Source organism: Silurus aristotelis (genome assembly GCF_946808225.1).
Source record: "Silurus aristotelis genome assembly, chromosome: 15".
Lineage (NCBI taxonomy): Eukaryota > Metazoa > Chordata > Actinopteri > Siluriformes > Siluridae > Silurus > Silurus aristotelis.
The window spans coordinates 10,750,887-10,765,919 of NC_139588.1; the positions used below are offsets into that span (position 1 = coordinate 10,750,887).

Consider the following 15,033-nt stretch of genomic DNA (forward strand, 5'->3'; position numbering starts at 1 on the left):
CTCCTTTTTTCTAAATTAATGCAGATTTCATTTCAAATCTGACTTACTATTGACTTGATTTAGCCCAACAAGAGAAACAGGAGAGAGCTGGCTGTATTTTCCCCTGCAGCAAGCATGGCAGTATCCTGAAGTCAGCACCTGTGTTCTAAAAATGAGCACGAGCAACAGGAGCCCTGGACTCATTCACAGGGCTATAGACGAAGCTTACTCTGAAACCTAATGCAGTATTTTAACTGTGTAAAGCATCTACAAATAGCTACTATCCGAACCCTAGACTCATTTCACCTCATCAGGGATGACATGTAACACTTGTAACAAAATGAACTGTTTCTATTTTTATGTTAAAAGGCAATCAGTACTAATATTGTAATAGACATAGCAGAGAGCTACAGCATATATTGCTAAAGAAACAAGTGCTCATGTGGCTGGGGATTAAAATGAGTATAAAGTATAAATTGTATAAATGTTTCTTCAGGTTGTATACAGGATACAAAGATTCAAATAATTTTATTGTATAGAAAATTCACATGCATACATGCATATGTTAAAAAACAGGTGACATTTTTTCCCTAGGCTCCAGAAAAAAAATCCAGAAATTACAAGACTTCCCAGTGTTGATGTCAGTTCCAGACTCGGGTGTTGATTATATTTTTATTTCAGGCACACTTCGACTGATCCAACTAATAACTTTGTTCCGTTCTGTGACGAAATCGTCAGCCCGCATCCCTTTGTATTTAGAAGGTCATGGCTCTTTTACATTACATTTCACAGCAAAAACCATATGTGATTTCCACCTAGATGGCACAGCATGACAGCTGATCTGGGCTCAGATGGCCTATGTATATGGTAAGTGCCAATTCAGAAACACAGCACATCTACCACTGACCTCAGTTCAGACTACGAATCAGCTGCTGTGACTTCCCATCTAAGATGAAATGTGTAGCTAAACTAATCCCATAAAGCATTCGTATTCTCAGTGTTGTCTAGTGCCTGCACATTCAACAGCTGAACAATTTTAAAGCAGGTGCTTTTTTCCCCTCTGCTTAAGAGCATTTCCTCTAATTGCATACCTTTAACACTAGATCAAGAGCAGTTCATGCCTATGACATTTGTTATAAGTCATCGTAGTATATAAGAAAACGTTTTTGAAAATGTGTGCGTAAAAAATCCAAGAGAATATTTTGAAAAAGGTCACCTGACCTGATTTGTAGCAAGTAGGGTATAGTATCTTGCACTTCAAAAATATTCCTCTCATAATCAACTTATTATTACCTTAACCTACATATATAACATTTGCTCATTTTTGATAAATGTTGGACACAAACTTCAATCCAACACTGCATATCTTAAAATGGATTTCTTGCTTTTTTAAATCTATTCTACGTGGATCCAAATTTTGCACTTAACTGTATCTTAGGACACATTTTTCCGACTTCACTTTACTTTTTCAGCCATGTGGTTCTTCCCCAAACTGTTACTATAATGTTGGAAGCACACAACTGTATAGGATTTCTCTAGAAGTAGTAGCACAGAAATTTCCCTTCATTCGAGTTAGGAGACCCAAACTTGTTCTAGCATGACGCTGCTCCTGTGAACCAAGCCAGCTCTATGAACATATGATTTGAATAAGCTGAGATACAATGAGCACAAATTTCCACAACCACACCCCATAAATCTTATAGAACATCTTCACAGAGGAATGGAGCTTATTACGACAGCAAATGGGGAATAAATATTCAAATAGATTTTATGGTAAAATGTTCACAAACCTATGTAAACATAGTGTACCTGTATTTGCATTGATATGACCAAATAATCATTATAATATCATGGTTATAGTTTAATTATCTCCACTACAGCAAAATAGAGAAAATCTGAAATATCTTATATATACTATATAGCTATGTATTTGTAACTATGAATCCGGGTTTATGATACCACAGATAAAATGATTAAACTTATCTATAAACGGCTGTTTATAGATAATTTTGCTCATATGAAGTATAAAGAATAACGTGTTTGAATGTTAAAAAATCTGGAGAAAATGTGTAGAAATTAGTTAAACAATGTAAATACTTTAAATCATATAATACAAAATTAGAATCTTAAAATTCTGGGTTTAATCACAATGTATGAAAATTTAATGCTGGTAATTTGCTAATATTCAAGATATTTTCCATATCAGTAGCATTGAAACCTGTAGCATTAAAATGACCTGCTGTTGGCAAAACAGTTAGAGTTAAAGGTGAATTCCTTTCTTGGGGGTTGCCAGTTGCTCGTGTGCGCTGAGCTTGAAACAGCTGTCTCAGAGAGCCTCTGCCCAGACTAAGAGGGACAAGAATAGAAAAGGTCAAAGGAGACCTGTATTTAGGCTTGTAAAAGTTAAAACAGGTGCCAGTCAGAGCCAGCAAATGACAGTTTTATCTCAGAAGAAAACATGGACATACATAGAGCGGAAAATTATGACAACAGGATCTCATAAGAAACAAACGACTTTCATCTGAAACACACAATTTAATGTTACAAAACATATTGTGTTTGTTGCAAATAGTTTTTTCACGATTATAACTATTTTGGCCCATATCTGGTTTCATATGTTGATAAGCATGCAATGCCTTAATGTTCTGTAAACAAAGAGAGCAATCAGTGGCAGGACACAAAATAGCAGGTGACCAAATGGGTCTATGACAGGAAATGCCTTTCTGACCTGACCCACCCTATCACTTCCTGTTTTACAGAGGCACATGAAACACACACAGTGTCAAAACAGAGTGTGTGTGTGTGGCTTCAGTAGGTGTCAGCTACCCTGTTGTAAAAGCAGGACAGACATCCTGATTAAAGTGTGACAAGTGATGCCTTGGGTATGGATCATTTAATAACAAATAATATATTTGGCTTATTCTAATTTGTTCCTTTGCTGACTGGTAGATTGAAAACTCTCTATGTTTCTCTATGTACAGTTTGTGTCTTGCTTGCCGATGAGGAATAACAGCAGAAACTAAAATAAATGGTATTTAGATTTTTTTAAGAATGGGAATTAGCAATGAGGCAGTGTTAACTATAAGACAGTATTTTATATTTAAACTGTTAATTTGTAAATAGAATGTTTTTGGAATTTTTTAATTTACTATATAAATAAAGCAGATTCAGACTGAATAAAAATTTATTGTATGCACATACAATGAATTGGCACCAAACACAAAAATACAGAAAATGGTCAGGATCTAAATCCTGCTGTTAATTTGTTGAAAGCAACTAATCTATAATTTAATTGTATTGAATTATTATAAAATTATATCTATAATTTATAAATTATATTACAATTATAAATAAATAATTTCCTATAGTTATTCCTTAGTTTTATTTTATCACAATTCTGTGATTAAAATGTATTAATTATTAAATTCCTTTTTGAAATTTTGCTATCAAGCATTTGTGTAAAAACAATAGAACATTACATGAAATTTGATTATCCACATGCAGCCTAGAAAAATGGATACAGTATTCTGACAATGTCTATATTTCAGTATACAGCAGAAGCATAAAAACTGCACTAATAAGACATGATTTGTTAAAATCATGTCAAGGATGATCACAATAATCATAACAAAAAGAAAATAGAAGATAGTGAGATTAACTATTTTGATGATAATAATAATAATAATAATAATAATAATAATAATAATAATAATAATAATAATAATAATAACACAGATGAAATGAACAATAACAACAATAATAATTAGTATTAGTATAATAATGATGATACAACAACAATAATCGTTAATAACAATAATAATATTAATTATTACTACTACTACTACTACTACTAATAATAATAATAATAATAATAATAATAATAATAATAATAAAATGTTTGCTTAATGATAATGTTAAATGCTAAAATGAACAGTAGACAAAATTCTAAATGTTTCTACATTCAGACAAAGTCTACATTTAAGCATTTATACAGTATTTAAAACACTGTAAATTCTTTAGAAAAACATTATAACGCCGTATAATCAAATAATAAAGTGTAATTGTAATGTATTTCATTTACAGCACCATATGGATTTGAACACGTGGGGATCCCAGATAAGAGATCTGATTGGTCGGCTCGGTTTGCATTACGAAAGAGCAAAATGGCGGCGCCCATGCATGTCGCGAGTCTCGTTCAGAAGTAGCAAAGATTGAAAGAAATAAACGAACCATTAGTCCGATTTCTATAAACATCAGATAATAAAGTTACCTAATCGAAGCCAGGGTTAATGGATAATTTAGATTGTTAACTAGTTTTTATTCCAGGGTAGAATCTTTAAAACTGGGTGACAGAAAGTAAACACGAATAAGCCTTTCATTCCAAACACAGTTATGATTTTGACACGGCTGCGATGTGCGAAGGTCCTGCAGCTCACCCTTGCAGTCATCAAACCGGATGCCGTCGCTCAACCTCTACTACTGGAGGTGAGAGAAGGAGAGAAATATTGCTGTATGTCTTAAAACAGGTTATCAACCCTGGTCCAGAGGTATCCGCTTGTCCTTACCATCTTGTTCTGCTCCAAACACACCGGATTGAGCTAATCAGATCATTATCAGACACCTCCTGATCCTGGCTGTTTTAGAGTCTAAAATGTATAAAGCAAAGATAAGTCCAGAGCCAGGTTGGGAATCTGATTTAGGAGCAAGGTATATGACCATGCAGAGAAATATGGATGTTTGATTACAAAATGAATGCGAACTGGATCTTTGACGTTAATCCACAATGGCACTAAGTTACATTTTAATGGTACAACGACGTTGTGTTAAAGTTCAGCACAAGAGATTCCACTTATCGGTTGATTGCCTTTGTGAGATGAATTTAGTGTATTATTCATTCAGTCGTTCATCCATCCATCAAATATATGAAACAAGCAGTGTTGTTATTAGGAGCAGGTGTAAATAGTAATAAATACTTAATAGCAAAACACTTTTACAGGCTACTGTTGTTAAATGATCTTAATGCATACAACGATCAGCTATAAAATCAAAAGCACTGAGAGGTGAAGTGAATAACATTTTCTCATCACAATGGCAGCTGTCAACATGTGGGATAAATTAGGCAGCATGTAAACAGTCAATTATGAGGCTAGATGACAGAGCATCTTCAAAAAGTTCAAAGAAGGACAACCAGTGAACTGTGAAAGGGATATATGTGCCCAAGCCTCACTAATGCGTGTGGGTTAAATTGCCCTATGATATGAGTACATGGCACCTTACTATGTGATGCCCCATTCATAGTGTATTTCCGTCCTCATATTTAGTGTTTCCAGGATAGGCCTCAGATCCCCCTGTAGTTCTTAAATTTGCACATGTGGCTGCATTTTAAAAGCGATTAATTGAAACACTGGGTAAAATCCAACATCTTTCTTTACTCTGCATCACTTTTGGCCTGCTAATTTGATTTGCTTTTGCATAGAGCAGCTGTAAATATTTTAGTTATTGAATTGAAACATTTATAGATGAAAGATAGATTGGCATATTCTCTTTGCCTTAATATGCCTGTGTATGATAGATATATCTATAGAGATGATAAAAAAAAAAATATATTGGGTCAGCTGGTCATAAGTATATGATGTGATTTTTGAGCATTGCATTCCACATTTAGTCCAATTTTTGCACTTACTCTTCTGGAAAGAAGGTCCACTAGATTTTGGAGTGTGCTTATGGATATTTGCGTTCATCAGCCACAAGGGTGTGTGTGTGTATATATATATATATATATATATATATATATATATATATATATATATATATATATATATATATATATATATATTCTTTATATTCTAAGTCTTTTATTTCTTAAAAATTATATTTCTTCATGTATCCATTAATTGTCAATTTCTTTTAATATATACTTTACATATAAGGAGCTCCATCGGAAAATCCTAGAGAACAACTTCATCATTGTCAGAAGAAAAGATCTCATCTGGAAAATGAGTGATTCAGAGAGGTTTTATGCAGAGCACAAAGGTAAGGAAGAATTCCCCCTAAGACACATGTACACTATATGCATTTCATTTTTAAGGCAAAATAAAATGTTGTAAATGATAAAAGTTCAAGAATACTGATCTTTTTTTACCTAACCAGCAATTTACTGCATGAGTCATTTAATGGTAATGTAGATGCTCCCATTTCTCTTTTAGAAACAATATAGTGCTCTCTTTTACCACCTGGGATACGTCTTTCGCAAGCAATCCATGAGTCATGCTGTCGCTGAATCACCAGCCAGAAATGTCTGCTGTAGTACATAATCCCAATTGAAAGAATGCTAACAGAGTAACAGCTCAGGCTAGCTAAGTGATACTCATTTACATTTGTGTGTTTCTAGGACGTTTCTTCTACCAGAGACTGGTTGAATTCATGTCAAGGTATGAGTGAGTCATTGTGTGTAATTGTCATCATCTTCACAATAACCTCATTCATTTTTCTTAAATGCCTAAAGATAATTCTAGATCAGAAATTAGAGTGCAAAGAAAAATGCAGATTTTATTGTACATCAACAAGTGAACTCTCTTATTTAAAAGAAAGCAGATACACTGTATGTACAAAAGTTTGTGGACCCCTGACCATAACATTTTTTGAATGTCCCTTCTTTCATTTAGTACCCATTTAATTGTGAAGTTGTTCCACAAGCTATTAGGGTGTGATAGTTGAGATTTGTGCTCATTCAGACACGATGGCATTGGTAAAGTCACATACTGATGTAGGGTGAGGAGGCCCTGAGGTGCAGTCAGTGTTTCATCAGCAGATTCATCCCCAGGATCTTCTACTCTAACCCGTGTAAACCAAATCTTTATTGAGCTGACTTGTGCACCAGGGCCATGTCATGCTGGAACAGGTTCAGATCTTTGAGTTTTAGTGAAGGAAAAAATAATGCTTTTGCATCCAAGGGCATCCTATACTATTGTGGGCCTCCATCTTTGTGGTAGCAGTTTGGGAAAGAACCACATATAGCATAAAATGTCCGGTGTCCCAATACTTTTGTCTATATTGTAAGTATATAATAAGACAGATAGAATAAATCTGAGTATCTTTAAAGTGTTGCTTTAATTTTTGAGCTGTAAATGCTGATTCACAGTTTTGTGTAATAGAATCCAATTTTAACCTGATAATACCACAAGCCTGAGTAATGTTCTGTCAGATATACAGTAAAATCCTTAAAAATCATAGTTACATTTTATTGGCTATACTGGTACTACAATTAAGATGCTTAAAAGACGGCTTTAATCTGAGATGGTGATGGTCAGTTGTTCCCATGGCAACCGGTGATCAGGCAGCACTACTGTCTGTGAAAACAAAGATGAAACATGTGCATGCCACTTGATGCAGTATTAGTTTGCAGGCTTTGCTTGTTAGATTCCCACAAAAGAAGCACCTCATTATTTCGATATCCCTGCTGTTTATATCAGACATGCGCATGAACAATGTTTTTGTCCTTTACAGACAAATACACCAAAAAAAAAACCCAAAGCAATACATTCCCTCGAATCAATGCTAGTCATGAACAACCTTCTAGTCCTTTAGAGACAATGCTGATGTCATATTTGTACATTATTTTACATTAATTGGTAAACAGTCAGCGTCCCTGAGGTGTGTTGTGAGCTGTTTGATTTCTTTAATACCACAGCAGTTATACATCATCTAACTTTTAGAATGGATTTTTCTCCCGATTTTGATCACCTCAGATCCTGCACGACTCTCCTTTATTCAGACTGTTATCTCTCACATTATGGCAGATATGAACAGTCATTCTTTACCAGCTTTTTTTCCCTTTTGGCTTTGAATTTCTAAAATGGCGCAGTTCTTAGCGAGACATTTTATAGAGAATTTTTAAATATTAACAATTCTACATTTTTCATTGTCAGTTTTTTATACGGTTGTTATTAGAAATAAATTGTTAAATGGAGCTATTATGATAGAATGAGCTATTAATATAAAAATTATAATTTATGAGAGTAAATGCCATTAATTGAATCTTTGATTAGCATTAAGCTGGCACTTGTGTCAGAAATGCTGTTACACTATATTCATCAGCATGCTCAGAGCAATCAGATTCAGTTATAAACTGAATACTATTTATAAATTGATTACAGTTAAAGGTATCTTGAAGGTATCTAGCAGTTAAGTTTGGGATATTCCTTTTTTTCCCCTGCTTTAGTGGTCCAATGAGAGCTTACATCCTCGCGAAAGAGGATGCTGTTAGCCACTGGCGGGAGTTGATGGGTCCCACTAAAGTGTATCGAGCGCGGTACACATCTCCAAAGACAATTCGAGCACAATACGGCCTCACTGACACCCGGAACACAACTCACGGCTCAGGTATTTATTATAGCCTCAAAGTCGATTAAATGCACACAGTGTACGAGTAAACAAAATAATGCCTGCGTGAAGATTAGTTATGCCAGTACACTAAGAAAGTTAGAAGAAAGCAGACAAATAAACAAAAAACCTAGACAGTTCATTTTACACCCAAACTGTGTTACTTTTAACAGCATTAAAATAAAAAAAAAAATCATCAGTGGCTGTTTTTAAGACAAAACTTTTTTGTTTTATTTTTGTGACAGCAGTTCGCGAGTGGAGGGCGGAGCCGGAAGGAACGACCGGTAAAACTACAATTGTAGATGATGAGACTAATCAGTGCGCTCTGTTCCAGTCCGGCTCCGCCCTCCACTCGCAAACTGCTGCCACAATTATATTATTTGAAAAATACAAATTTATCAATTATGTATAAGGCTTTTTAATTCAGTATGGAAAACGTGCATAAATTTGTTACAAACAAATCTGGAAAAAAATCTTTGATGTCTTATGATGACTTTGGAAACGTTAGTGTTTATTTCATTGTGAAGAAAGATTTTTTTTTTTTTTGCTATACCATTTCACTATGATGAAAAAATAAAAGCTTCTGGAAAAAAAAGCAGTTTTCACTATGAATTTATGGTTTCACAGTACAAAGTGTGGTGTAGATACTTTATAAAATAAACTGGCATACAGTGTCACATATCATAATAATGACACAAGCTGTTTTATGTAGCAGGAAGCAAGATATTGATGTAATTGAGTCAAGTGAATAAAGCACTTACAGGTGAATGGTTGTGAGTGGGGCAAAAAAAACAAACATAAAACTGACCATTTTAATATGGCTGTATTAAATATACACACTCACTGTTCTTATTAAAAGGAATACATGTACTTCTGCACATTTACATGCTTATTCATTCATGCATGTGGCAGCAGCACAATGCATAAAATGATGCAGATACAGATCAAGGGTTTCAGTTGCTGTTTACATCAAACATCAGAATGGGAAATTAGAATTTTTTTTGATCTCTGACTTTGATCGTGGCATGGCTGCTACCAGATAAGCCTGAGTAAGTTTGAGTATTTCAACAATCTCTAGAGTTCACACAGAATAGTGCGAAAAGAAGAAAAGAAAACACTGGGTGAGTGACATCTGTCAGAGGATCAGAGGATTGAGCTGTGTTTTTCAATATACTGTATTTGCTCACCACAGTTGTAAAGACTAATTAAGGTGTCTGTTCACCCCCCATATTTTACAGACTGTATTGTGTAAAAATCCCAGGAATTCATCACTTTCTGAAATACTCAGCCGTTTTGGTATCAATAACCACGCCACAGTAATCAGTTTTCTCCCCATTCGTATGTAAATATTGACTAAAATCTTGATTGTTGGTATAATGATTAAACAAAAATGTCCCAATTAATAATCAGCATTTGCGTTCGTTCTAAAATTGTCTAAATCAATATAATATATATTATATAATATATGCTGGATAATCGTATAAAGGTTTTTCTGCTCAGCTAGAGATGAATGCTTAGAACAGGCTGCTATAGGAGTAATATATTCTCCTGCTGTTCCTAACCAACTACAAATCAAATTCTTTTTTGTCTGTTCAGCGACCAATTTCTCACAATTGCACACGTCGAACAGACTGAGTAAAGCCGTATTCGCAGTCAGCACACATCCATCTGTAAACAAAGTGCGTTGTGTTGATGGCAGTGGATTATCTTCTGCTCGCCCCTGTGCTTTTACCTAAGTGAATTACAATGTTTGTGTGCTTTCACAGATTCGTCAGAGTCAGCCGAAAGAGAAATTGCTTTCTTCTTTCCCGAGTTCAGTGTTCAACACTGGCAAGAGATGGAGGAGCCACATTTTAGGATGGGGCACGTTGAATACGACGAGCAGAGACAAATCCATACAGCACTAAAACACACCTGACCATTCAACTGCCATTACCATATATATATATATATATATATATAATCATATGTACTGTATATAAAGCCTGAATATTGTGTCTTCTTCATGTGCGATTTGCTTTTGTAAATGATTGTGTGGCATCAAGTGCACTTTGAAATTAAACCTACCTGTATTATAGAATACATTCTACTGGTCATTGTTATTTTTTCTCTACATTAGTCAATAAAGCATGTCCTGTTATGTTAATGTGACCTTGAAAAATCCTAGTAATGTACTAAACATAGCTTTGAATTTTACTCACAATTAGAACATACATTTAGTAGTTTAATTTACATCTTTACATTAATAGTAAACATTAGCACATCAGTGTTAGCATGGTGGTGAAGCTTAGCATGTTCTGACACCTCATATCAAACCAAAAGCAGTTCTGGTATTATTTTGATTGATGATTTAGTCATTCCACCGATTTATTCTCGTCAAAACCACATGGATCCAAAGCTATTCCTGGTAGCACTTGGTTGAAGGTGGGTGAATGGGATAAAGAGGGGGTCGGGGATCTAAAATCACACCTGGGAGAACATGCGAAATCTGCACCCGGTCACCCAGTTATTAGAATAATTTGTTAATTATTTCCCAATAAATCCCATTTGCTTTAATAGCAAAATGTAATAATTATTAAACCTTTGAAAGGCACTCTTCATTAACAAGATAATTACATACAATTGGTGTGCTGCCCACATAAAACAATTGTGCCTTTGTTTATATAAATAGCTAAAGAGGCCTTCTGGTGTTTGCTTTGATTGTCACAAATCTACCCGTTTTTTTTTCCCAGAATACCATTTCAGATGTCTAAAATGCCCTTTTTAGAATCGAGACATGGCAATGGAGAATGATAAATTACAGTGAGAATCTGGTAAAATCAGTAAATAAATTAAATGTGAGTGACACAAAACAGCATAGTCTAATAAAGCCTGTCTGACTGAAAGCATATTTACAGACCTGTACTTCTGCCAATATCATACCCTCTTCTTCAGTTCCATGCTGCCTTCTGTTCATCACAGTTTTCACAAGACAATCCTTATGTCAGTCCCTATGCTGAGTTCATGTCTCACTTCAAAACCGAGTCTGCGTCTGCATCCTTCAGACAATCCCGGGGTTTCATGACCTCAAAAGTAGTGTGGGATTTTTCTTTGATCTTTCCACTCTTGTCCACTTGACGAATGCTCTGGGTTACAGTGATGGTCACCTGCTTAGTGGACATCCTGTTGTCCTGCCACTTGGTTTATCGGGTGCAAAAAAGACAAACAAATGTATTTGATCACAAACTGCACAGTGATTGTACAATACTCTTTTCTGATATTCTAACTTGCATATCTGCTCATTGTGTTCAATTCTACTTAGTCTAGGTTATGCGATAAACCACAGCTGTGACAGAAGATGTGTTAGACACAGGATAACACAAGGTAGTATTAGAATAAATGTTATCTGAGAATGCTGAGATTATATTATTGTCATATAATTACCATAAACTTAGTAATACCATAAACCTTAAATATTGATGTCTGGAAGGTCCAGCACAATCCTGGTGTTTTTTCTAATCTTATTGTTTTTCTATCTATAACAACAATGGCCCGAGTAGTGCCTTTAATTTTATTTACTCTATCAAAATATGTATAGCATATAGCTGTTAAATAACATGCTGTTTTATAATTGAACCAATTCTAAAAATAACACTTATGTGCCTGGTTTCTAATGGGTCTATTGTTGACTGGAAACTTACAATCTCTTCAGTGCGAACAACACTTCTCCTCTGCACTGTGGTGCCTGGTGAGGAGGGCAGCCCTTCCAGTTCTTGAGAGGCCTGTATAGTTTGAGGACAACCATCTTTCACATTATTAAGACTAGCCTCAGACATGGCAGAACACACCTTTAGGTACGCCTGAGCAGGAGCTGGCAGGCCATCATCGAAGATATCTGTCAGTGCAGATAGAGAGAAACCAAAAATAATTGTGAACACAGTGACTCATCCCTTTGACAACTATTAAAGCAAGAAACCTTCCAAAGGTTTTAGGTCCAGTTTAGAGCCTTGAGTGTTAATATCTGCATTTTCCATCACGGAGATCCAAAGCTTTCTTAATAATACCCCATAAACAATTTGCATTCAAATATGTAATCTTTACTGGTGCAATAATGTTGACTATTATTTTTTAAGGGAGCTCTTATTGTATAAATCAAAGCCCATCCCCATCTACTGAACTGCAGAAGGAATGGAGCCATCTCCATGACAACTGAAGCTGAATGTATTGGTGTCTTGACAGTATTTCTCCAGCACTGTCACGGTGAAACAATATAGCAGATTATTTCTAAAAGATTGTGATTTCCTCACCAGAGTTGTTGGTTTTCTCTGATGTGAACGCAACCTCAGATGTCGTATCTGAGGGGATGCTGTGGATTGAAGACAACGGGATGTCTGCGTCGGTGCTGGTCAGCCAAGTAGATTCCGTTTCTTTGGTCCAGCTTTCCAGGTACCGTGGTTCCAAAGCATCTGTCCTAGAGCCACCACAACCCATTATTCTTCCAGGGATGTGGGATGCACCAGAAGATCTCACCAGTGGCACTTCAAACACTAGCTCTTCATTATGCCAGCTTGATAAAAAAGCTGTTCAATAAGGCTCATTGTTGAGAATGTACAGGCAACATTCTTTAGATGAATCTACCAGTTCAGCTTGTAAGACCTTGTAAGAGACGTTGGGATGTGAGCTCCTGGGTGTTCCTGATCAGTTGCTTACCGCTGATCAAATCAATGCACTGCATCTTACACACTAACCCTTTCTGTGTGAGATACAAAACAATGTTAAGACATTTTTATGAGGCTGGGTATGAAAGTAAACAAGGATATATTAATGAAAAGCTAGAAGAGGCAATCTTAGGTCCGTATTAATAGAAATATTTAACATGGTTATAAAAAGGGTGCAAAAATATTTTTTACACTATTATGAGCATTGCAGAACTATTGTATGTGAATTACATGGATATTTACAAAGACATTTGTCTTAAATATATAGTATGTCTTAATATTTATTCAATATAATAATGAAAGCTTTGCTTTAATGCCTGGAGTGGAAGATCACTACATCAGCACATGGCTGACATTTAAATGCCATTATATTATTATTACATGGTGTTACAACTTATAAACACAAACCACTGATAATACACATGATTATAAAAAAACACCTGGAGGTAAAATAAGGTTGCAATTGTTGTCCATACGTTTTTTTTTTTTTGTCCCTAAATAGTGATAATAACATTATCAGTATGTCAGAGAGCAGAGGAATCTGCTCAAGTAAGCTCTAATCATTCACGCATATTGATATTTAGCTGTGTATAGAAAACGCGACTCACTGCGCATGCTCGCGCCGCAATTATCCTACAGCACGTTCAGCTTCATAACAAAACAGTGTATTTCTATGTAAAAAAAAATCTTGCGTTTACTTACTTTGCATTGGTAAAAACCTGTAACGATCGAAAACACTCACGTGCCTCGTTTTCTGGACCTATTTTCCCCACTACATTCTTGGCATATGCGAATTACAGCGGTGATTTTTTCCCCCCAACAGTTGATGTGACGCCCCCTCTTTAGCCAGCGCGCGCGCGCGAACGTGCGTGTGCGAGCGCTAGCGCGTGCGTGTGTATGTGTATTCATCTCAAGCGGTTCATTTCAAGGCTGTGTGTGATCTTTTCCAAACCTATTATGCAAAAAGCTGCAATCGTTGCGTCCATATGTCACAGTTATGAGTAATGACATTAATCTGACACAAGTCTGGTAAATTGCACCATCAGGCTGTCATTATATGTCACTGAAAAATAGCTCTTCTCCAAAGGCTGTGCTCTGATGGCCCTTTAATCAGAAGAAACTCTAAACTATGATTATACATTTCATAACCATAACCAGGAATCAATCAAATGTTGTGGATAGTGATGCTACAGAGATGTCACTCTGTTCTTGCTGAAACATTCATCTTAGACAAGTTGGATATCAAACTGGTGTCAGAGCTGGTTAAACTGGTAAAGTGGTGCTAGTGTTCTAGGTGCTGGTTAGTTATTAAATTAAATAATTAAAACTATTGAAAGCATGAAATGACAGTTTAGTAAAGTGCAAAAGAAAACATGGTTCTAAATAGACATGGCTCTAAATAGTGGTTAAGATATGTTTATATATAAAGTATAGTTATACTGGTAAGCCGGCTTGGTAGTAAAAGTACTGCTAAACTGTAGAAAAGCTTGGTTATTCGTTATATCAGCTATGTAAGTAACCTCAGTTATCATGCTTTGATTTGTCTTGAGATGTAAGCTGTATATTATTTTCTTTTGGTGAAAAACCTCTAATTGACTATTTACTGAATGTGGTTTTGGTTTACTAACACATTTAAATCTCTTTAAATCTCTCTTTTCTGTTTCTATTTAGGGTTAGGGTTATACTCTATACTCTAAAGAATGTATTGGGTTTTTTTTATATGCTTTTCATATAACAAATCTCTATCAGGGAAATACGAACTAAAGGGAAACCACAAATATATGTATTCATAAATAAACCATATATAGTAAATACATGAACACAGCATTGTCAACTATATGCTGTATATTATTTTATTAATATATTTCTGTAAATAGATTTTATCTTTTTATATACATTTAATTGTTTTTTAATACTCTATTTTGTCAAATTGTGAAGAGTTTATATACTCATACACACACACACACACACACAC

The 15,033-nt window shown here is 35.1% G+C and overlaps 2 protein-coding genes across 9 annotated transcripts; one reads left to right on the forward strand and one right to left on the reverse strand.

Moving 5' to 3' along the window:
• Positions 1-4,245: 4,245 nt before the first annotated feature.
• On the forward strand, positions 4,246-11,456 carry nme6 (NME/NM23 nucleoside diphosphate kinase 6). The gene is made up of 5 exons (XM_083562030.1): positions 4,246-4,464; positions 5,910-6,012; positions 6,371-6,410; positions 8,201-8,361; positions 10,128-11,456. The coding sequence occupies exons 1-5, from the start codon at positions 4,372-4,374 to the stop codon at positions 10,277-10,279; spliced, it is 549 nt and encodes a 182-aa protein (XP_083418156.1). The 5' UTR covers positions 4,246-4,371; the 3' UTR covers positions 10,280-11,456.
• On the reverse strand, positions 8,762-14,548 carry baalcb (BAALC binder of MAP3K1 and KLF4 b). Of its 8 annotated transcripts, none has more exons than XM_083562038.1 (4): positions 13,805-14,548; positions 12,648-13,093; positions 12,189-12,235; positions 8,762-11,537 (listed from the first exon to the last, which is right to left on the reverse strand). In XM_083562038.1, the coding sequence occupies exons 2-4, from the start codon at positions 12,829-12,831 to the stop codon at positions 11,370-11,372; spliced, it is 399 nt and encodes a 132-aa protein (XP_083418164.1). In that variant the 5' UTR covers positions 12,832-13,093; positions 13,805-14,548; the 3' UTR covers positions 8,762-11,369. The 8 variants fall into 8 exon arrangements, with proteins under 8 accessions (XP_083418164.1, XP_083418159.1, XP_083418160.1 ...); XM_083562033.1 differs by having other exon boundaries at positions 12,042-12,235; XM_083562034.1 differs by having other exon boundaries at positions 12,042-12,235; positions 12,648-13,089; positions 13,801-14,548.
• Positions 14,549-15,033: the final 485 nt, after the last annotated feature.

Excerpts from the sequence above, each read along its gene's own strand:
- baalcb (XM_083562033.1), bottom strand. The coding sequence starts at position 12,831 with ATGGGTTGTGGTGGCTCTAGGACAGATGCTTTGGAACCACGGTACCTG. Across the intron at positions 12,236-12,647 it reads AGAGAAAACCAACAACTCTG|ATATCTTCGATGATGGCCTG; the intron begins GTGAGGAAATCA and ends CTGCACTGACAG. Across the intron at positions 11,538-12,041 it reads TTGTTCGCACTGAAGAGATT|TGGCAGGACAACAGGATGTC; the intron begins GTAAGTTTCCAG and ends CGATAAACCAAG.
- nme6 (XM_083562030.1), top strand. The coding sequence starts at position 4,372 with ATGATTTTGACACGGCTGCGATGTGCGAAGGTCCTGCAGCTCACCCTT. Across the intron at positions 6,013-6,370 it reads GTTTTATGCAGAGCACAAAG|GACGTTTCTTCTACCAGAGA; the intron begins GTAAGGAAGAAT and ends GTGTGTTTCTAG. Across the intron at positions 6,411-8,200 it reads CTGGTTGAATTCATGTCAAG|TGGTCCAATGAGAGCTTACA; the intron begins GTATGAGTGAGT and ends CCCCTGCTTTAG.